This window comes from Saimiri boliviensis, chromosome 20 (assembly GCF_048565385.1).
Source record: "Saimiri boliviensis isolate mSaiBol1 chromosome 20, mSaiBol1.pri, whole genome shotgun sequence".
Lineage (NCBI taxonomy): Eukaryota > Metazoa > Chordata > Mammalia > Primates > Cebidae > Saimiri > Saimiri boliviensis.
In genome coordinates this window covers 13585855-13610209 of record NC_133468.1, presented here as the reverse complement: position 1 = coordinate 13610209, position 24355 = coordinate 13585855, and the positions used below count along the sequence as shown (strand labels likewise).

Here is a 24355-nt window from a genome sequence, read left to right as displayed (position 1 = left end):
GGGCCCATGGCCCTCCCCACTCTGCTACTTGGATAGTGTTTGAGAACTGTACGGGCCTCTCCTCCCTCCTGGTCTTTTGAATTGCCTCCATACATCCTGTTCATTTGCTCATTCATTCTACAACCACGAACATGTATTGACCACTTTATAGTTGGCTGGACCTCCTGCTAGGTATTGGGACTGTAGAAATAAAAGTCCCTGTCTACTGAAGGATCACCGTTCCAACTAGGAGTAAGCCACAAGTAAACTGCTGATATGTATTGTGATAAGTTCGATGGCTCAGGAAGCAAGAGTGCTTTTAATGAGCCTTTGAGAAGGAAGTCAAGGAAGACTTCCTGAAAGAGGTGACCTCTCAGCTAAAGGCTGAAGGATAAAGAGATGTTAAGCAGGCTAGAAAAAGAAGGAGGGACGGGGGCTCATGAGAGAGCATGACATACTCAAGGAACTGCAAAGTGAGTCTTAAGGCTGGAACACAGGGCCTGAGGGGAAGTAAAAAGCCCATTTAGCCAGGCGGGGTGGCTCACGCCTGTAATCCCAGCACTTTGGGAGGCCGAGGCGGGTGGATCACGAGGTTGAGAGATCGAGACCATCCTGGTCAACATGGTGAAACCCCGTCTCTACTAAAAATACAAAAAATCAGCTGGGCATGGTGGCACGTGCCTGTAATCCCAGCTACTCAGGAGGTTGAGGCGGGAGAATTGCATGAACCCGGGAGGCGGAGGTTGCGGTGAGCCGAGATCGCGCCATTGCACTCCAGCCTGGGGAACGAGAGTGAAACTCCATCTCAGAAAAAAAAAAAAAGAAAGAAAAAGCGCATTTAATGAGAATAAAAAGAAGTTTGCCCAGCAGCCAGGCCAAGCACTAAGAGGATTTGGAGAGGAAAGTCAGTGGCTCCGATTCACAGCTGCTCTCCATCCCAGGAACACAGTCCCTCTGCCAGTGCCCCTGTTGGCATCTAGCAAGCATGTCCAAATCTGTTTATAAAGCACATCATCCCAAAGTGACAGGAAGGGTTTGCCATGCACCTACTGCTTCTCTTGGTTCTGTGGCTCTTTAGCTGAGCACAATTGCAGCTGAGTATATGGGAACGGAGGGCTGCTTTACAGTGACGTCTACAACATTCAAATGTTTTCTCAATGGGGGCTTCCGAAAAGAAGGACCAAGAATGGAAGAAGTGGTCACCTCTCACTGGAAGCCTTCCCTGATTTCCCACAACTCACCTTGAGCTGAGTTAGGTGTTCTTGAAGGCCCTGAGTAGTAATCGCCTCCCTTTTGGCCCCGTTTCCCTCCTATCCTTGGAGCTCCTATAGGATGTTGACTGTCTAAACCACCTCTATGCCTGTGCCTGGAACAAGGTCTGCACGTAGTAGGGGCACAGTGAGTGATAACTGAGTGAGTTATACAACTTAATAAGGCTGTGACTTTGGACAGGTTAATTTTACTAAGAAGAATCATTTTCTGGCTGGATGTGGTGGCTCAAACCTGTAATCCCAGCACTTTGGGAGGCTGAGGTGGGTGGAACACCTGAGGTGGGGAGTTTGAGAGCAGCCTGACCAACATGGAGAAACCCTATCTCTACTAAAAATACAAAACTTAGCTGGGCATGGTGGCACATGTCTGTAATCCCAGCCACTTGGGAGGCTGAGGCAGGAGAATTGCTTAACCCGGGAGGCGAAGTTGTGATGAGTGGAGATTGCACCAATGCACTCCAGCCTGGGCAACAAGAGTGAAACTCCATCTCAAAAAATAAAAAAAAAGAGGGTTCTCCCTAAACCAGCACCTCCTCTGCAGTATCCTCTGACCTAGCCTCATGCTTTTAGTTTTGTCAGTTTCTGTTGGGGAGTGAGAGATGCCCTGTGGCACAGACTGAGACGCCTTATTTACCTGACAACTTCAGCTGCAAGTGAGAGAGTTGGGCACCTCATCCCTGGCCTAATAGTGGGCACCTTAGCACTGGTCTAATGGGTGCTCAGAGCTCTGGTATAGAATGGGCAGCTTCCCCAAATCCACGAGGCCCAGCATCTGGGCCAAGGTCAGGATCAACCACCTCCAACCTCCAGCAGCTGGGAGAGGAGGGGAGGGGGGCACAAAGCAGAACTAAACCTTGGGGGAGTGATCAGAAGGAGCTTGTTTCTTCTCTCATTCATTCCATTCCTTCATTCAGATAGGAAACTTTTGTGGCACACCTGATAGGCCCAAGGGTATAGGGTACAGATATATACAAAATACAGCCTCTGTTTTTAACAGCAATCAAAAAGCAAGCAATGAGAACTAATGATAACTTCCAGAGTACTCACAATGTACCAGGCACTGTTTAAAGCACTTTCCATGTATTAACTCTGTGAAGTCTCACAACTTTATGAGGTAGGTACTATTCTCAGCCTGTTTCTCAGGTGAGGAAAGTGGGGCTCAGGAGGGATTATGTGTGTGATCTGAGAAGCCAACATAGATGCCTCTTTATTAACTAAGACGGACCCTAAGGTTAAAGGAACAACAGTGACTTATCGCTCAAGTTGAGCATTCAGCAAAGCTGGCATGGCAACTCCCTAAATTCCTACAGCTGCAAGAGAAAACACTCTTGCCAAACTCCCTAACAATAGGATCTATCAGGCAAATTATCAGACCCCTACTAAGTCTGATTTACATCCAGGCCACCATAACTCTTAAGTGGACAGAAGACTGGCCTGATAAACGTTCATTTTTGATAAAGAACTGCAAACCTTAAGCCAGTTTCAGCTAGCTTCAGGCTGCTCACAAACTGTGTTCGTAAGTTCACCTTTTGATATAAAGAGCCAAGTTTCACCTCATTTTAATAATCCCACCCCAAAGTGAACATGGGCTGTATGTTGCATACATGTTTACCCATTGTACATGCTCTTGTCCCTATAAATGTGTATACTTTCCCCCCAAACCTGCTGTATATATATGATGCTAGCCTTGTGAGGCATAAAACCCAAAATATCCTTCCTCTCTTCAGAGAGCACCTTCCTTACATGCCGGACACTGTTGCTTCAAAGTTTGCAAACTGATGTCACCAGTAAGGTTCTCCTTTTGTAATGGAACAGAGGCTCTGCTGCTTGCTGTTTGCAAAGCCAGTAACAGGGAAAAAGTACATTATAAGTCACTATTTCCAAAGCTAGCAGTGGGGAAACATACAGGCTCACTCTCTAGAAACCACTTCAAAACTCTGGGCTGAGGGCAGGGGTTTCAAATAGGTAAGCTGGAGCTGTGCAGGCTGTGTGTCTTGCTCTGATGCACTCTTGAATTATGGTCCACCTGGAGTACAGGCTGGTGCCATCTTGACAGTGGCCAAGCTGTAGATGATCCATCTCAAGGCAATCTTTAAGTGGAGAATTCTGTAGCTGTGCCCTCATGCCTGGTTTGTTTTAAATTAGCCCCTGGAATTTCTTAACAAGCACAGAGTTGAGTAAATGTGCATGGAATAAGAGTGTATGGAGGAGAGGGAAGGGAATGGAGTTTCAAAGTATGTTTTAAGGGTATATTTTAAGACTAAGGAAGAAAGGTTTCTACAGTTTTTCTCAAGGTTACATCTTGAGACTGGGAAGAAAGGAAAAAAGTTTTAAAATGCAGTTTGAAGCTGAGCTCCTTGGTTACACTTTCTGCTATTTAGCCGTCCTGGTTGTCTTTTGAATGGCAGGTGATTTTTGCCTAAGATGCAGTGGAATTTGAACTGGTAATGTGGCTCCAGAGTTCAAGTGCTTAACCACCACATTCTACTGCCTTCCAAGAGCCACGTGGGTTAATAAGGGAGGCAGAGAAGTAAACAGCCACTTGCAGTCGGAAGTCATACATGTTAGGAGTGCAGGAAGCATGGACAAGAAGGTTGGATGATGTGGGGGTGGGAGTCAGGATGGGGATGACAACCACTCTGAATATAATCAGACCAGCAGAAATTACTGGGTGAAACGGAGAAGAGAAACTCAGAGAATGTGGGAGATGAGAGATTGACATGACCATGGAGAGGAAGACATGGGTGGACTGGGGCTGGAACCTTGAGGATTTTAGTGCCAAGTCAGTCTGGATTTGAACAGACAGTGATAGGAAGCCATTGCAGGAGATCTTTATATTGGCATATGCAGTGGCATAATCACCGCTCACTGCAGTCTCCATCTCCTGGCCTCAAGTGATCCTCCCACCTCAGTTTCCCGAGTAGCTGGGACTAGAGGTGTGTGCCACCACACCCAGCTGATTTTACCTTTTTTTTTTTTCCTTTTAAATGCACACAGTGGGGGCTTTTCCCTCTACCCTCATCTTGGCTTCATTTTATCACTTTCTTGAACAGAAGAGAGCACTGGGGTTATATCCTGATGGGAGAATGCCTAAATGTTCTGCCCCCCAAAATGCATAGTGGCTGCATTCAGAGACTATGGAGGACAGCCTCTCCTGCCCCAGGGCCACAGGAGTCCTGTCAATCCTACTGAAGCTCCTGAAGTTCCAAGTGACTTCAGTGTCCAATGAGTGAGGAATCCTGAAATGACTTCTCCACATCCCAAGATAGTTGGACCCAGGAGAATGTTTTATTCATGTATTTTAGAACTGAATCTACTTTGATAAATTTTGAAGAGAAACAGCCAGAGAGATCTTGGCATTAAATTATGTATCAGTGATGCTCCATCCTTTCCAAGGTCAGGAGAGCCTCTGCTAAGCATTAGCTGAAGGTGTTTCTTCCCCCGTAGCATTGTCATTAGGCAGCGTGGCCGTGCACCATTATGAGTCATATCGAGTTGGGAGTTAATTTCCTAATGAATGTGGACAAATGGGTGACCCTTGGCTCCCTTCCAACTGCATTGGATGAGATGAGAGATGTGCCTCTCAATTTGATTCTCCGATAAGACATGAAGACTTAGTCTCCTTCATTTGTCCTTGCTGCCCTTACCACCACACCCAGCTAATTTTTATCTTTTTAGTAGAGATGAGACGTCACCGTGTTGGCCAGGCTGGTCTTGAACTCCTGACCTCAGCTCATCCACCTGCCTTGGCCTCCCAAAGTGCTGGGATTACAGGTGTGAACCACGGCACCCAGCTGACGTTTTTTTGTTTGTTTGTTTGTTTGTTTGTTTAATACTTGCTGATGCAAACAATGTTAAACACATCCTAGTTCAAGTGTCGGGTGTTTTGATTTAATACCATGGAAAATATACCTTTTGAAAAAATTGAATGCACACTTTCACGTTAACGTCCAAAAGGGCTGTGCTATACCGATATGTGCTCACTAGCAGTGTTGTGGGCTATCAGGGTAGAGCTCTTCTCTGTGACTATATGATGCCCAGAAATCAGTTGAACTTTCTGGTGAAACGCTTCTCATCAGTGACCTAAAGTTCTCCCCTGATTTATCTTCACCTCCAATTTTTGCTTTGCAGAATCCTTGAGCTCGATTTGATTGTCAGAGATGAAGACGGAAATATCCTGGACCCTGATAATACCAGCGTCATCAGCTTGTTCCATGCACATGAGGAAGCTACTGATAAAATCACAGAGCGTATCAAAGAAGAAATGGTGAGCTTTACTAAATAGGCTTTGGCCAAGCAATACAATCGTTTAGCATGTCATAAACTTAAAATAATGGGCCGATTAACCAGACTGTACATGCGTTTTGCTGTGGCTTTGTACTCAAATCTGTAATTCATTCAACATTCATCTCACAGGTAGTTAAATGCCAGGCCAGTTTCTTGATCTCTTGGAGCCTGTAGATTCCAGAGGGGAGAAGAGAAGAAAGGCGATGAAAAAGTAAACAAATAAGTGAAAATATTAATAATTCCAGATGAGTTTCTAAAAGGCAATAAACCAGGGTTATGTGAATCAAGTGACTCAGCAGCTACGTTAAAAGGCACGGCCAGAAGTGTTTCTCAAGAGTCATATCTGAGCTGGTACCTGAATCATATGAAAGCACCAGGCCTGGGACGATCTGGGACAGGGTGTTCCAGGGAGAGGGCATAGCAGGTACAAAGGCTCTGAGGTAGGATTGCATTCTGACTATACAAGGAATAGTAAAGCCAAACAAGGATGAGATGTGGTCAACAGTAGGGGAGTTTAGGCATTGATTTGCAGAGGCAAGTAGATGGAGCTAGCTCTCAGAGGACTTGAGGGGTTTTGGAAAGGGTTGCAATGTTATTTTCACTGATGGGAAATCAGTGAAAGATTTCAAGGAATGATTAACAATCTGATTTATATTTTCTTAAAAAATTATTTTAGCTGCTCTGTATTATTTGAAAGCAATTTTGTTTTTAGGTTTATTAAGATATAATTTATATCCAGTACATTTCACTCATTTTAAATTACACCTTAATGAATTATAATAATATATTGTATTGGATAAACATCACAACAATCAAGAAAAAGAACAGTTCCATCACCCTGGAAGTTTCTTTGTGCTCCTTCCGCAGGCCCAAACCCTATGCAACCCCTAATTTCTGGTCCCTGTACATTTGCTTTTTCTAGAGTTTCATCTAATGGAAACAAGCAGTATTAATTTTCTGTGTTTGACTTTTACTCAGCTTGATGTATTTGAGGTCTATGTTGTTGTGCGTATTAACATTTTGGTCCTTTTTATTGCTGAGTCAGTATGCCACTGTCCAGTTGCCAATGGTATATAGCATTGACCATTTATTGGAAATTTGGGTAGTTGTCAGTTCAGAGCTATTATAACTAATGCAACTATGAATACTTGAAAACAAATCCTTGCATGGACGTGTTTTAATTCCTTTTGGGGAAATACTTAGCAGTGGGATTGCTGGATCATATGGTAAGTGTTTATATAACTTTTTAAGGTATTGCCATGCTATTTCTCAAAATGACTGTATAATTTTGTGGGTTTTTTTTTTTTTTAAGACAGGCTTTTACTCTGTCGCCCAGGCTGGAGTATAGTGCTATGATCATGGCTCACTGCAGCCTTGACATCCTGGGCTCAGGTGATTTTTCCACCTCAGCCTCCCAAGTAGCTGGAATCACAGGTGCATATGTCACCATGCCTAGCTAACTTTTTTTGTACAGGCAGGGTTTCACCATGTGGCCTGGGCTGATCTTGAACTTCTGGGCTCAAATAATCAGCCCACCTCAGCCTCCCAAAGTGCTGAGATTACAGATTACAGGCCACCATGCTGGCCCAATTTTGCATTTCTACTAGCAATATATGAAAGCTTTACTTGCTCTACATCCTTGGCAACACTTAGTATTATCAGACTTTTAAACTAAGCCATTCCAATGGTTATGTAGCGGTATCTCACTGTAGTTTTAATTTTCATTTTCTGATGAGCAGTGATGTTGAGTGTCTCTTCATGTGCTTCCTGCCATTTCCACTTGTATCTTATCTTAGGAAGTGTCGGTCAAACATTTTACCCATTTAAATCAAGTTATTTTCCTCATAATTAGCTGTAAGAGTTATTTGTATATTCTAGATACAAATTATTTGCCAGATATGTTTTGCTTGCAAGTGTCTCCAAATCTGTACCTAGCTGTTGCATCTTTCAAAGAGCAAAAGTTTATAGTTTTGATAAAATCCATTTAAGGAATATTTTTCTTTTATAGTTTGTGCTTTTTATGACACTAACTTTATGAGGAAGTCTGGATCAGTGGTGACATTTCCCAAGATAGAAAAATACAGGCCAAGAGAGTCAAAGTGAATTGATTCAGGTTGTAGAAGCTTTTGGGTTAAGCCCAAAAATTTCAGGCTTGAACCCAATATCCTTGACTATCTCTATGAACATTTGGAAACAAATCCTTGCATGGACGTGTTTTAAATCCTTTTGGGCAATACTTAGCAGTGGGATTGCTGGCTCATATGATAAATGTTTATATAACTTTTTAAAGTATTGCTATACTATTTCTCAAAATGGCTGTATAATTTTGCGGTGGGTTTTTTTTTTTTCTTTTTTTTTTTTTGGAGACAGGGTCTTACTCTGTCACCCAGGCTGGAGTACAGTGATATGATCATGACTCACAGCAGCCTCAACCTTCTGGGCTCGGGTGACTTTCATAAGTGGTACTGGGCTAATTTTCTCCATCTTCTTTCCTTCTTCCTTCTGCCTTTCAGTCAAAAGACCAGCCAGATTATGGAATGTATTCCCGGATCTCCTCATCCCCCACCCATAGCCTCTATGTCTTTGTGAGAAACTTTGTGTGCAGAATTGGGGAAGATGCCGAGCTCTTCATGTCTCTCTATGACCCCAACAAGCAAACAGTCATAAGGTAGGTGTGTCCAGTGTTGCCCTAATTCTCTGTCTCTGGGAAGCAATGCACAGAGCATCTTTTCTTTCCATCATCATTTGTGGAGCAATTTCAACCTGGAAAAAAGACCGAGCATGACTGAGAATGTAGAAATAATTTCTTTGGAGGGTGTAGGTCTCACGTGGAAGTGTTATTTACCACCAGTTTTTTTGTTTTTTTTTTTCCTGCAGTGGAGTTTATGGTTGTAGGGTTTTGTAAAATAGATTTTGATGACCGGAAAGCAGCCAGAAATAACAAGATTCATATAAGAAGCATTGGCTAGAATAAAAATATCTACTTTTTTGTTTTGAGACAGGCTCTCACTCTGCTGCCCAGGCTGAAATGCATTGGTGCAATCACAGCTCACTGTAGCCTTGAACTCCTGAGCTCAAACAATTCTCCCACCTCAGCCTCCTGAGTAATTGGGTCTATTGGCATGCAGCACCACACCTGGCTAATTTTTAATTTTTTGTAGAGACGGGGTCTTGCTGTGTTGTCTAGTCTAGTGTCAGACTCTTGGCCTTGAGTGATCCTTCCACCTTGGCTTCCCAAAGTGCTGGGATTATAGGCGTGAGCCACTGCTCCCCACCAGTATCTACTTTCAAAATAGGAGTTAAGAAATGAATGCTTCAAATCCTCCGTAGCAACAATAGGCTAAGGGTATAGGTTTTGAGATCTGTCTGGGTTCACATCTTGGCCACATTGTTTACTCTTTCTTAAGGTTGGGCAGGTTGTTAATGTTTCTTAAGCCTGAGTTTCCCATCTGCACAATGTTAGTGCTGACCTCACAGCGTCATTTCTTTCAAGCTTTCATGAGAAAGAGCTTGTGATACACAAGGCCTGGCACATGGTGCCTGTGCTGCAAGGGGCAGTGGCTGTTATTATTACTACTTTAATAAGTTGTTCTTGGAAATGGAGGAAGTGAAGAAACTTCTGGGTGCCTCGGCTCAAGGAAGGGAAAATAGTTTTGGGAATCTCCAGGGAAGAGACTTTGGTGCTCCTCCAGCTCCTACTGCCAGACCCCTGGCCTCTGCTTGTGGCTCAGACCATCCTGCCTCCCAGGCGACCACTGCCTCTCTCCTCCGTTGGGATTTTAAGCCAAGACATGGTCTTGTATGTGAGGCCACTGACTGTGACTACAGGCATGTGCCACTGCACTCGGCTGATTTTTCATTTTTTGTATAGACACACATTAGAAAGGAGCTAGGACATGATCTCTCTGCCTTTGTGGGAAAAATGGATGAAATGATGTCTTCCTGGCTTGTTGTTATGATTAAATGAATGAATACACCATGCCTAGTGAATAATGGTACTTTAGTAAACAGTGGCGTTCTGAAGACATGCATGAAACTGAAGAGGCTGTCCAACTCAGCAGACTGTACTGGGGTCTATACATTGTCTCATCTAATCCGTGTCATTAGGGTGAAAAAGTGAGGCAGAGCTGAGATTTATACACAGGCCCATCTGACTCCAAAGACAAGCTATTTCCCACTTAAGTCTGTCATCAATAAATGAGTCGTGTCAAATATTCTAAATAGTTCTCACCAGAGTTTCAGCACCATTATGGTGGAAAGGTATTTTTTTTATTATGTGCCAAAGTCCCTAACATTGAAGAGTCAGCCCAATTCACCTGGCTTAGCCTCGGTGGACACTGAGAATGAGTGTTCCTGATCCCTTAGGCCCATCTTGAAATGGTATGGGTGTCAGAGGCAGAGGTCCCTTGCTGTTTCCTATTAGTTACTCCCAAGGTTCCTGAAAGGCTCACTGGCTGCAGTTTCAGGAGCTTTGGAAGCAACTGAGAGAGAATAGTATAGGGCCTATGACATACGATGGATCCTGAAAGTGCTCACTGCCTGCCACATTGACAAGGGAGTGTGGTCAGCTGACCCATCTTAGTGATGGATGGCTGGACCAGCTCTGTGGAGGGAGACCATGAATCAGCGAGGTGGCAGCTGTGCTCCCTGCTGTGCCACCCGGCATGCTGTGCTCAATGGGGTGTGTCTGAGTGACATCTCTGAGAGTGCCAGAGACAAGGGCCAGCCCTGGGAGAGGGGGGATGAGCAGAGGGAGGAGGACAAAGGGGGCAGAAACTAGCAATGGTAAAAAGAGGAGAAAGCAAAGGAAGAAGAAAAGAGGCACGATGCAGGAAGGGGACAGGGGAATCTGAAAACACTCCCAATGTTAGTCTCACTCTGAAGAGCTGCTCTTTCCCTAAGCAAGAAATCTGGGCTCCTGCCTGCTCTAGCCAGAGTCGACATACAGTGGCATCATGTTGACACTTAAAAATGTTCAGGTTTAAGAGCATTTCATATTTTGAATTTTCAGATTAAGTATGCTTAGCCTGTAGCATAATTTTATATAATGGTGCCACAATGGCATTTAAGCAGCAATTTAAGTGTATCTTAGATAATGGCTGAGGCTCTGTATGGTCCATCACAGTATGACATTACATTCAAGGAAACAGCTCTACATTCAAAGGGTAACTTAAAATAATTCAGATCTTCACTCAGTCTTGAATGGAGAATGGGCTGCAAAGGGTAAATATATTCTTAATGTCCAACAAAATATACTAAAGTCCTTTCCTCTTTCATCCCTGCCATTCTCAATAACCGCTATCAGTATGCAGATGCTCTTCAAAAATATTAGACAGCTGTGCCAGAATTTGTTTAGCAGATGGGATAGGGCTAGAAGTGGCAAATATACATATGTTAATAGTTCTTTGCTCTTGCCTGTCTAATGTCTGTCTCTCAGGACAACTGTGATCTCTTGGAGGGAAAGACCATGTCTGCCTTAAACACCTGCATGCCCCCAGCTGCCAGCATGGTGTTGGGCACATAGTAGATGCTTGGTGAATGTTTTTACTGAATGGATGCCGGGCCCCCTGGCAGTAACGGGCTGCCGCTCTTCTTCCCACAGTGAGAACTACCTGGTGCGATGGGGCAGCCGGGGCTTCCCTAAGGAGATTGAGATGCTCAACAACCTGAAGGTGGTCTTCACAGTGAGTGTGCACCCTCTTCTCATTGCTGTGTTCCTTACCCACAAAAACATGACCTTGGAAATGAGGCTGGTCAGGTGCTCAGGGTGGAGTGTGGCTGTCCTGCAAAGCTGTGTTCTGGGCTTCATGCAGAAATCCAAAGCTGACAAAGGACATTGTGTGCCTTGAGGAAGCTTTTGGGAAGATGGATGTTCTCCTCTGTCTTTCCTCATCTCTCCCTATCTGTTTCCCTCCTGCACACACACGTATGCAGAATGCTACATAAACAAGGGCCAACTTCTTTGAGCAATAATGCCCAGGTGAACTGGGTAAAACACCTATTTTCGTTTTCCAGTTCATTCAACATTAACCTGAGTTCCTTTCTTTGTTCAGAGCGTTCTGAAAAAATCTTTATAAAATATATCAGAAAAAAAATAGGACCTTCCCAGAACATTGACTGCCTTGGTAAATTGGACATTCTGAACGTAATTAAGTCATAGATGACTAAAGATCTGGTGGGTCCTTAGGATCATCCTTATAAATACCAGTATTCACTGGGCAAGACATGTACGTAGAAATGTTGAAATCGATTGTTACTTGGATGATTTATTTCTGAGAGCAAAGCTGGCTTTTTAGCTCTGAATAGGGGAAATGGGAAAGAAGGAGATAAACAAAGGTTATAATTTCCAGTAGAGACCCCTTTCTCGTCCTCCTGTTTCCATAAGGGTGTGTGCTATCAATGTGATCTTAAGACACCTAAATACCTTAGCATTGTCTGTAAGCTCCTTTGGGGAGAAGACTGAGGTTTTTCACTACATTGCCTGTATTAGCAAGGGAAACTACAGAGAAGGAACCAGGAAGGGCTTTGGGCATTGACCAAACAGATGAGTTGGATCCAGGAGTGACCGACATGCTAGATTAACCTACCTTGCTCTACAATAATTTTCCAGTTACAGCCCATTAAGTGCAATGTCTTATGTTATGTTGTGATTAGATTGAGGTTTAGCTGATTAATTTTGTTTGTTATTTTCTGGAAAAAAAAAAAAGTGGGCCAGAGGCATGTAATAGGATCACAGGTCCTAATTGCTTAGGCAAAGTTTTCTTGGCATATATAGATGTGCCTCCATCCTGTTTATCTGTTATTAGTTAGAAGGAGGAGGCTATTTATTTTCTTTATAAATAGGAGAGTCCCACAGGCCTTCCTGATTAAACCATGAGACAGATGTTTCATGAGAGGGAGAAGGACAGGGAATCAATCAGTGGTTCATTTTGCAGAGAACCAATTCATGATGTAAACTTGGGGGAAAGAGCATCAGTAAATTTGTGTCACACGGTATTAATGAGAATGTAATCCTACCTTCATGGAATTCTGCCTGGGCCACACCTCAGCTCCTCTGAACAAGCGGACTTGAGAGCCTTGGTTGACAGGCTCAACAGGCAGGCACTTCCTTCCCTCTGTTGAGATGATCAGACTCTTGATCTGGGGGGTATATTAGTTCGTTCTTACAGGCTATAAAGAAATCCCTGAAACTGGGTAATTTGTGAAGAAAAGAGTTTTAATTGGCTCACAGTTCTGCAGGCTGTATGAGAAGCATGATGCTGGTATCTGTTTGGCTTCTGTGCTTCTGGGGAGGCCTCAGGAAACTCGCCATCATGGAAGAAGGCAAAGGGAAAGCAGGCTTGTCCTATGTGGCCAGAGCAGGAGCAAGAGAGACAGAGGGAGGTGCCACATACTTTTAAACACAGGATCTTAGGAGAACTCACTATCATCATCATCATTTTTAATGCAGTCAAATGCACCCCCATGATCCAATCACCTCCCACCAGGTCCCACCTCCAGCCTGGGGATTACATTTTAACTTGAGATGTGGGTGGGGACAGAGATCCAAACCATATCAGAGGGCAAGGAAGGTGATGGTGCTCTCACTGCTTATATCGATCCAAGGGCTAGCTGATGAGTGCCTACTGTGCGTGCGCTCTGTGCTAAGCACTGGCGATACAGCAGTGAGTGCTTTCTTGGTGCAGTGGGGGTAAGTTCAGATAATAAAATGCATGCATAAATAAGCAAGAGCAATGCCAGAAAGCAATCCAAGCAATGCAGATAATTAAAACAGGGTGATGTGATGGTATTTGACTGGAAGTTACTTTCAACTGGGTGTTGAGGTAACGTTTAAATTAGAGATGAGATAAGACTTGGCAAGCCTGTGCCTTGCTGGCCTTATTTCTTCCCTCTCTGGATGTTAGCTCTTCCTGGTCTCCTCTTTGGGGGAAGGCTTCCAGCTCTTTGAGCCTGAGGAGCTGGCATGTAGGTCTGGCCGACTTGACTTTCCCTCTGTTTTGTAAGGGCTCACCCCCTGCCCCCACCATGGCTGTGTAAGAGGAAAGCAGCATATACTGTGAAGTTCCCTAAGACTTAGCCCAGTTTAAGGATGGCTGCTAAGATGCAGGAAATAAGAATGAACAATAAAAGAAGCACTAATGAATTCCTAAATCAGGTGGTACTGGTTTTCAGTTCCATTGCCCTGCTTCCCTAATACTTTCAAGTGTCATAAGGTCAAAGTAGAAGTGACTAGGAGACACCACACATTGGAGCACAATTCTGTATAAGAACTGCCAGTTGACATACCCTCCAGAGACTATAATATAAATAAAGCAGTTTGCTATTTTTTACACTTTGAGATTCTTTAGTGTGGAGGCGTGTGTGCGGGGGCTGTCCGATGAGACAGCTCGTAGAGGTCTGCTATCTTTCTTTGAGCAAATAAAAAACTTTTTAGAGAAGAGGGTGGAATGGGGGCTTACCTAGGAATCTTTTAGGTTTGTGTAGTATATTAGTTTGCTGGGCCTGCCATAACTATCACAGCTTATGTAAACAAAAGAAATGTATTTTCTCACAATTCTGGAGCCTGGAAGTCTGAGATTAAGGTGTTGGCAGGGTTGGCTTCTTCCTAGGCCTCTTGCTGTGGTTTGCAGGTGGCTGTCTTCTCCCTGTGTCTTCACCGTGGTCTTCTCTCTTGTGTGTGTGCCCTAATGTCTTCTTATAAGGACACCAGCCATATTCCCCAAATGACCTCTTTTTAATTTAATTACTTATTTAAAGACCCCGTCTCCAAATGCAGTCATATTGTGAGACACTGAAGATTAGGTATTCAATATATGAATTTGGGGTGTTAGGGTGCAATTGAGCCCCTTAATGTCTAGGAAGCTTTTGGGTACCAGGGCCTCTGTGGCTCTGAAATGCCTCTGAAAGGCAGCAATCTAGATATTTCAAAAATATGAAGAATCCTAATGTGAGGAGAGAAGGTATTAGGGATGGAAGTCATTATGAAGGCAGCAGATTCGAGTTTTAAGGATGGAAAGGATGTAGATATGTAGAGGAGGAAGAGGCAAGCATTGGAGGGGAGGTATGGGAGCAGGGAGTGGTCAGGAAGAAAGATCTAGAGTTGGAAGTGAGCATTGTGTGTTTATGGAGCAATAAAGAAATCTTTGTGACAAAAATAACCTACTTATATTCAGAGAGTCATGGGGAATCGATGGGGTTGGACAGCTGGATATATTAGTCTAGGTCCTTTCATACCAACTGGAAAGAGTAGAAAGAATAGGGTAGGAAATAGGGAGCTATTAATGTTGTTAGGAGGAGAGAAATGAAATAATAGACGTGAATTCTAAAGATGAGTTTGTAAGAGATTTCAGAGTGATTCGGAGGAAGGAGTCAGGCAGGCCACAGACAAGGCTGTTCCAACCATCTGGATGTGAAATAATTGGGATCTCAAATTCAAATGCCTGCAGAGCAAGGCAAGGGATACAGATGATGGAGGGGCTTTCTTAGCCTGAAAAGCAGATGTCCATTCCTACAGCTGGTGGATGGACAGCCCTTGTACCAGTCAGGGCTCTCTGGGGAAACAGAACCCATGGAATATATGTTTGAGATCTGAAAGGCAGCCTGGAAACTCGGGCAGGATTTCTATACCACAGCCTTGAGGCAGAATTCCTCCTTGTCTGGGAAACCTCAGGTTTTGCTCTTAAGACCTTTAGCTGGTTGAATGAAGCCCATGGACATTGTGGAACGTCATCTCCTTTGCTTAGTCAACTGGTTTTAGATATTAATCAGGTCTACAAAATACCTTCACAGCAACATCTAGACTGATGTTTGACCAAACAGCTAGGCACTACAACCTCGCCAGGTTGACATATAAAATTTAAGCATCACAGTCCCCAAGCAGGAAGGTGTGGACCACCCTGGGGCCTTGCCTTGTTCCCAGAGACATTACACAGCCCCACTCCCTTCCTCCTATACCAGCGTAGTGAGAGGCTGGGGATGGCTGCTCTGCCTCAGCCCTGGATCTGATGTGAGCTGACAACTTGTTCCCAGTGCATATGCCCACAGGAGAATTAACTCGAAGGAGAAGAAACTGTTCCCTTTTGAGACCTGGCCCAGGGCACTCTGCTCTGATGGCAACAACATGCCTTGTCGTTTCTTCCCTAGCTGATCCTCACTGGCAGGGGGCTCCAGGATCACTGAAGCTTTTAGATTTGAGCAGACAGTCAGGAGTTCCCTCCTGCATGCCCTTCTGATAATAAGTGAGCTGTATACTGTAGTAGCTACATTTATGGTCTTTGGTGTCAGGGACTGGGCTCAAAGCCCAGTTTCATGGGCTATGGTCATGACCTTGGGGATGCCTTTTATCTTCCTTGTGCCTCGGTTTCCCCATCTGTAAAAGGGGCGTAATAATTATATATACTTCAGGGATGCCTCTTATCTTCCTTGTGCCTCAGTTTCCCCATCTGTAAAAGGGGCGTAATAATTATATATACTTCAGATACTTCAGAGGTCTGAGGGATTGAGTGTGATGATGCGTGAATCACTTAGCACAGTGCATGAGACATGAGTGCATTTCACCAGTTTTGACTTTTCTAGACTCAGTTGAGCTGGATTCAGTGGCTCATGTGTGTAATCCCAGCACTTTGGGAGGCTGATGTAGGAGGATTTCTTGAGCCCAGGAGTTTGAGATCAGCCTGAGCAACATAGTGAGGCCCCATCTTTAAAAAAAAAATTAACTGGGCATGGTGAGTCATGCCTGTAGTCCCAGCTACCCAAGAGGCTGAGGTGGGAGTATTATTTGAGCCTGGGAGACTGAGGATGCAGTGAGCTGTGATCATGCCACTGCCCTCTAGCCTGGGAGGCAGAGTGAAACCCTGTCTCAAAATAAAATGAAACACAACACAACACAACACACACACACACACACACACAGTTGAGTGCAGTTTCCTGACCCCTTGAAGTCAAGCGTGGCCACATGCCTTGCTTTAGCAAATGACATGCAAGCAAAAGTGATGTATGTCTCTCCTGAGCAGATGATTTAAGAGCCAATAAATGATTTGCCACATTCCTTTCCCCTGCTGCAGAGACAATGAAAGCACCTGTGCTGAGATTGAGCTGCCAGCCAGGGGCCCAGAGTAAGGAAGAGACGAGAGCCCCTACCCCTCTGCACCGGCCCTGTAGACTGCACTAGAAGTAAACTTCTGTGCTGTAAGCTCCGAGATATTGGGGTTGTTAGTACCATTTCAACCCGACGGATGGCCACACTTTAGGTGTTTAGAAAATGGTACCTGTTATGACTTTTCCCTCTTCCTTCTGTCTTCTCTCTCAGAGGTTCTGAGCAATGATGTGACCGATGGCATTACCCGGGTTATCTGCAGCAAATGCTGCTTTTGGATCTATCACCTTGCATGCGGGAATCCCATCTATACAGCTGATATTCCACCTCACCCTTCTCTCATCCTAGTGTTTTGAGAGGGAAGACTTGGGATTAAACACTAGAGTTTGATCGCTCATTTTCCTTTGCAAACCTTACCTTGCTTATCTGTAAAATGGGTGTGAGAGACTTGTTTTTTCTACCTTTTCCAGGGCTTACTATATGATTGGTCTGTGTATAGCGAGTATTGCAGACACCCCTCAGAAATTACTCTTACTGGGTTTTCTTGTCTACTTTTTTTTCCCATTCAGCACATGATGGGTAATTTTAAATTTCCTTCTCTACAGGATCTTGGAAACAAAGACCTCAACAGGGATAAAATTTACTTGATTTGTCAAATAGTTCGGGTCGGGAAGATGGATCTTAAGGATACTGGTACAAAGAAGTGCACACAGGGACTGAGGAGGCCCTTTGGGGTGGCAGGTAAGGGACACACTCTGCACCATTAATTTTTATTGGAGTATACATTTTATATGGCTGAATTTTAATGAATATTTCTTTCCCACCCTCCTCCCCTCACCCCTGCAAAGTTTATGCCAGACAGCCCTTAATAACTATATTTTTGGTGACTAAATCGAAATAATTGGTGACTAAGTCCAGATTTATGATGAACACAGTGAATCATGAGCTACTCTTGTCTGGGGCAGAGCGTGGAGAGACCGATGCCGTCTGAGCAGTTGGTGCCTTTGCTCCCCAGCTAAGTGAAAAAGGAAAAACAATACAGGCAGGATCTAATTATGAGGAGCAAATCATTTAAAAAATAGATCTAGGACAGGAAATGCAGTTACACAGAATGAGTCACCTACCACACATCGAAATTCCAGATGGAAACGGACATTTGAAGAGCTGGTGTGCCCCGAGGCGGAGCTCACCAGAGGGCTGCCACACAGCAACGTCAGCTCTGCCTCCTTCTCCAAGCTTTAGCTCTCTTGGGGTTTCTAGGGCTTCATCCTTGTCCCACTTTTATGGTTTTAGTTATATTTGACTACCACTTGCACTATTATTTATCTATATTTTCTTTTAATCAACCTACTTTATATAATGTATGTTTTTCGCCAATGGCAATTTAAATACGTGTGAAAATGGTAATTTGATATGCCAGTTTTATTCTTTTTATTAAAATATAAATTTTTAATAGCATATCATTTCTAACCCCTGGGTACCATAGCTAAGCTCAGTGTTACAGGTTTTTCACTTCCAGATGCTCTGATCTGTAATCACAGACCTGCTGATTCTCCAACTAGTCCCCTGGCACTGCTTGCAAAGTGGGGGAGTGGAGGATGTTTTACTGAGCTCACTGGTTTTTTTAACCTGGCACTGTGGCTAGCTAGCCAGCCAGTGATGTTGGGTAAGCATTTTCCCCAGGGCCTTAGTTTTATTATATGCAAAATGAAGGCCTTGCACCTGGTTAATTCATGAAATCCTCTACTGCTCTAAAAAAATGCTCTGATTCTACTTGTGGGGCATTTCCAACATCACAGTGTTTCCGTTAAGGCAGTGAGAATCCTCTAACCTTACTGCAAAGTGTATCTTTGTCCTCAGCTGTAGTCTGCCCTCTCTTGGGTGTCAGGTGACAGAAATCTGATCTAAACTGGTAGAAGAAGAAGAAAAAAAGGTACTTTATTAGTGTAACTGAAAGGCTTATGAATAGATTGCTTCAGGCATAGCTGGATCCAGGAACTCAAATCAGTTTGTCTCTTTCTTGCTTCTATGTCCCCATGCTGGCCTACTGTGAAGAATTTGTCTCTTTCTTGCTCAGCCCCTATGTCCTCATGCTGGATTACTAATAAGATAGCTGTCCACTGAGTTGGCAAATTATCAGCCAACTGTTCTAAGCTTGCATTCTACCAACTTAGAAACCCAGTGGAAAGAATGTACCTCTTTCCCCTTCATTTCAACAGAAGCCCCAGGAGCTTTAATACAGGTCACATGCTCATCTCCAGAGCATTTACTTTGGGCAGGGAGAGATGATTTTCTGATCTATCATGTCCTATGAACAACTCTGGAACCAAAGGGAAATTGCCCTGCCCAAATCACAGCACTGAGGATGGATGAGGAGAGTCTGTTAGATGGGTGCTCAGTTTCTCCTCCTGTCTGCTCTGTGACTCCCCTCTCTACCTACATGCAGTCAGGGGTTGATTATTACCCAAGAAATTTTAATGGCCCCCTGTCCAATGCCCAGAGTGTTGGAGGTGTTTTCTGTAACGAGGGTATGGGCTCGTTGGAGTAGCTTTTCGCAGCCCTCTCCTCCACTCCAATTTCTATAATCCCCGTTCCAGTGTAAGATTTCTTTACCTTGGTTTTGGGGCCTTTAGCGGCTGACTTAAGGAGAGGTTTCAGAGGATCCAGGATCCCATTGGAATTGCAGGATTTGAGGATTCTACTGTTAAGTGCCTGTACATATGAGTATGCTTATAAAAAAAGGGTGAATATTTCATGAGATTCTCAGCTCCTACAGAGACCCAATCGCTGCTCTCTGGTTTTGTAGGTACTGTAGACATTCAATATATATGTGTCAAATCCAAATCTGATTGCTGAATTCCACAGCCACAGCACTGACCTGTTCCTTTGGGCCTCTGTTAAGCCATGGTGCTCTTGGACGCCTCCCTGGCCTGCTGACCTCTCAGTCTGCTTTGCCTAGAGGTACTTGCCCCAGTGCTGCATGCCAGGAACCTCTGCTGCTTGTGCATTGTGCAGCACAGGGTTGCTTGCCATTTTAGGCCTTCCTGACCCCCAGGCAGCCTAGGCCCTACCTCCTGTCCCACAGGCTCACTCCACTGTCATCCCTTCCTGGGAGCAGGATGAAGTTAAACCATTAATTCATTCTCTCCTCTTTCTAGTTATGGATATAACAGACATCATCAAGGGGAAAGCAGAGAGTGATGAAGAAAAGCAGCACTTCATTCCTTTTCATCCGTAAGACATTTCCCATTTCTTTCCATTCTCTTCAACCACACCCTTTGTCATCAAGGGCTGCTGGAGCTCAGTGTGCAGTGGTTCCCCTAGTTAGTGATAGGCAGGTGGAGCCTCCTAGGGGAGCGCAGGGTGAGAATTATTGGCTCAGTGCCCAGGCACTCAAAACCAAACAGCTCTTCACCCATTCATTCATCAGATGTTATTTATTCCACAGACATTTATTGGCGGCCTGGCAGAGGCCGGCCCTGTGCTAGGTGTGGAGGATGAAGTACTGAACAAGATGGACCTGTCCTCATGGAGCTCATAGTATATGTGGGGAATTGAATAGATAATCACCAGAAGATTAAGCATTAATTACGAGTGCAGCAGAAACCACGAAGCTGTGAAGCAGCAGCGTTTCAGGAGTGTGTGGCAGGGAATCCTAACCCGGCTTTTGTGGATAGACATATCCATGACTTAGAAGGAGGGTAGTGAGGAAGGTGAATGTCTTCTCCTCTCCTGTTCCAAAAGAAGTCTTCCAGAAAGCAGGGCCCCAGTTTGAGGGTATCATCAGTACTTAATAACCCTATGGATGGGCTAGGTAATGAGCCTAGTGACTTTGCTGAAGGCGTGTGATTACGACTTAGCAGGAGCAACTCAAATCTTCACCCTTGCTGAGCAGATATGCCTGTCGAAAGTTTTGGAATCCTACCTTTTTAAGCATCTTCTTGGAGAAGAAAAAATGGCCTCTACCTGTAGCATCGATATTTCCAAATTTCAGAGCCACATTGCTTTGTGATTCAAAAGTGCTGTGCCTTGCGATGGCAAGTATCACACACACAAGCTCACTTTTCACCTAAGACACGTGGAGGGGCCAGGGAGCTCCCTTCAAGGGCACCTTGAAACACAAGTGAGGGCACCACGTGCACATCTCATACTCTCTTTTCCTTTCCAGGGTTACAGCTGAGAATGACTTCCTACACAGCCTACTGGGCAAAGTCATAGCCTCCAAGGGAGACAGTGGAGGGCAAGGTATAGTGCTAACATACTGGTGGGCTAGGCTTGCTCCAGCTTAGGAGCCCCTGACTCTTTAGCAAATGAATCAAAATCCTGACCCCTGGGATGCTTAGCTTTCCTTCCAGACAGACCACTGGGAAGACTAGGAATGTATGATCTATAGTGATAGAAGTCACATCTCCTGAAACCAATTGGAGGCATGTTCTTGTGCCCAAAAGAAAGGAGCTGATACACCCTGAATATCTCCTGTGAATTCCTGGCACTTTAAAAGTTACCTTGTTTGATTTCATTCTTACTCCAGGCCTGTGAGATAGGTGGTATCATCCTCACTTTGGGTTTAGAGAAGTGGGATAAGTTGCCAGAGGCTGACACTGCTAAAAATAATTAGTGCGATTCAGACCCGGAGATCTCCTGCTCCAGAGGCCTCGTGGGCTGGGTGGCTACATCTGTGGTTGTATGACTCTGTTCCCAGTGATCTCCAGAAAGACAGAGGAGACAAGTGGTGGGAAGGCAGACTGAGAGAACACTTGGAAAAGTGGGCTCTTCACGGTAAGCTGTTCCTTTCCAGGCCTCTGGGTGACCATGAAGATGCTGGTGGGTGACATCATTCAGATCCGCAAGGACTATCCACACCTGGTGGACAGGACCACCGTAGTGGCCAGGAAGCTGGGCTTCCCAGAGATCATCATGCCAGGTGAGACACAGCTGCTCTGACCTTCCCCTGGGGACATAGGGGCCAATTCCTTTTAAAGAGTCAACTCCTTCCTTTTTTACTGCCTGTCTCTGTTTCTCTCCCTGAAGGGTAACTACTAAAAATGATTTCTGTATATCCAAAAACTTATATGCATTAACAAAATAGGCACAAGCAGGTAAATCCACAAACATACCCTTTGTCCCCGCAAATGGAATCATACTTTACATACTTTATATTCCTTTGCTTAATATACTTTATGTGGTGTTCTACAACGTGCTTTATCACTTAATAATTTATTGTGGACCTCATCTCTACTTTACTACATGCAGAACACTTCCACTTTTTCTGGGGGAATATTGCCATTCTCTTGAATTTTTAAGCATTTTTAAGCATTTTTTTTATATTACCAAAGGAATTTGTGTTCATTGTGAAATATTCAAATGGCATGAAAAGGTATAAAGTGAAATGTTCAAAGCTCCTTCATATCTTTGTCTCATAAAGTAGCCATTCCATTTCCAAACGTGTGTAATTTTTAAAAATGAGTTTATATAATAATAAACAATTAAAGGAGGACATTGTTTTGGACTAAGTTCCTGCACCAGGCCCCAACAAACCAGACTGAAAATCAAAATGGAGTCAGCCATGCTAAAATTTCATGTCACTAAATTGTTATCTAGAGAGAGAGAGAGAGAAAGAAGTGGCGGGGGAGAGAGAGAGAGAGAGAGAGAGAGCGAGCACGAGCGAGCAAGAGAGTGCCTATTTTCCAGACAGGCCATTTTCAATTTTCAATGAGTGTGGTAATGAAGTTCCCGTTGCTTTAATCCTAACAGCAAAGGGTAACCTGAAGTAACCTGATGTTAATTAATCAGTTACTTTTCTATTATTCTGTTTCCCTGTTTCAGCCTTACGAGGGCAATGACTTTGAAATAACCAATTCACTCTGTCTTGCTTCTACTTCCTTCAGGCCTTCTCTGTCCATAAAGCCAAACTCTTCTGCTCAGCCCTTTGGAACACTGGTTCTATCTTATGGAGTGAAGCATTGCCTGATTCTAGAATTGCAATGGAGCAAACTGAGGTCTTTAAATTAAATTTGATGTAATTTTGTCTTTTGACAATAGTAATACTCTTTTGAAATTTCTCTTTGTGTCTTAAACCCATGTCTTGGACTTCTGTTCTCTATGGCTCTCACTGACCAGCCATTCCTTTCTACATTTTTCTGATGGTGGTCTCCTAGGGCCTATGCTGTCATTTATTTGTACATGCTTTACCTGAGACTTCAATTACTTGTGTATCCCTTTGTAGGATTTTCTATTCCTTTTTTTTTTTTTTTTTTTTTTTTTTTGAGATGGGGTCTGGCTTTGTTATTCGGGCTGGAGTGCAGCGTACAGTGGTGTGACCTCCATTCACTGCAGCTTCTGCCTCCCAGACTCAGGCAATCCTCCTACCTCAGCCTCCTCAGCAGCTGGGACCATAAGCATGTGCCACCATGCTCAGCTAATTTTTTGTATTTTTGATAGAAAGAGGGTTTTTTCCTGTTGCCCAGGTTGGTTTTGAACTTCTGAGCTCAGGTAATCTGCCCGCGTTGGCCTCCCAAAGTGCTTGGGATTACAGATGTGAGCCACCTGTGCCTGGCGGATTTTCTGGTTTTCCTTGCCTCCCTGCCTGAAGATCCTCTGCAGCTCCTTCCTAACTGTGTGTCCCTAGGACACATGGAAAGTTGCTGTATTCTGCTCCTACACAGTAAAACATCGGTGGATGTGTAGGTTTGGTTGTTTTCATTGGACAGGATCAATTCAACTGGAGCTTTCCTTTGCCTTCCCAGAAGGTGTCACTAGAGGATGAAAATTAAATGATTTTTAATGTCGAGAAAAACATGGCCAATTTCGAGTGTCCCTACTTCCGTTTTTGCAACTGATTTCCTAGCATCCTGTCATCCGCTTGTCACCTACTTCTCCAGTTTCCCTGATGAGAGAAAAGTGCTTTCTCCAAACAATTCTGATTTTAATTAACAGCAATCCAGGTGGGGGCGCTTCCTCTCACCCTCCATTCCCTCAAGTTAGTCACCGTCTCTCCTGCTGCAATCCATGCTAACTCTTGTCTCTCTCTCCCTCTGCCTCAGGGGATGTCAGGAACGACATCTACATTACTCTCTTACAAGGTGACTTTGACAAGTACAACAAGACCACACAGAGGAATGTGGAAGTGATCATGTGTGTTTGCGCGGAGGACGGCAAAACGCTGCCCGTAAGGGACTCGCTGCTGCTCTGGGTGACAGGGGCCCTCTTGGGGGCTTCTGCTCATAAAAATATACTTTTCCCCTCCCTGATTCTGTTCCCTAAATGCCAGGTGCCTTTGGGATGGTGTTGAATAATGTGATCTACACCTTTTGAGCTTAGTTAGCGCAATGTTCCATAATAAGACCTTGTGATATTTCTTTACACCAAAGCAGTTTTTCAATGTCTCTTCCTTTCCTTTCATGATTCCTATCTATCTATCTATCTATCTATCTATCTATCTATCTATCTATCTATCTGTCTGTCTGTCTGTCTGTCTGTCTGTCTGTCTGTCTGTCTATCTATCTATTTATTTTTGCTTGGTCTCGGCTGATAGATTAGCTCTCTGCAGTTAAAATGTTCTCATTGAAACCTGAGCTGGTTTATTCAGGCAAAGTCCATGGTAAGAAAGAGGATCAATACAGTGCCTTGGGCTGGTGTGGAGGCTCAGGATGTGCTCAAAGCAGACATTCTCAACACTTAATCTAACTCCCCAGCGCTCAGCCAGAAATGCTGGTGGAAAGCC

General features: G+C 44.2%; 1 protein-coding gene across 1 annotated transcript in view; it reads left to right on the top strand.

Annotated features, from left to right (window-relative positions):
- The window catches only part of DOCK2 (dedicator of cytokinesis 2), a 427333-nt gene that overhangs the window by 33915 nt on the left and 369063 nt on the right, over positions 1 to 24355 (top strand). The window contains 8 exon segments of the mRNA XM_003936169.4: positions 5382 to 5517; positions 8051 to 8205; positions 11140 to 11221; positions 17238 to 17373; positions 19791 to 19866; positions 20801 to 20877; positions 21431 to 21556; positions 23676 to 23800. Coding sequence (XP_003936218.2) covers positions 5382 to 5517; positions 8051 to 8205; positions 11140 to 11221; positions 17238 to 17373; positions 19791 to 19866; positions 20801 to 20877; positions 21431 to 21556; positions 23676 to 23800 — 913 coding nt within the window.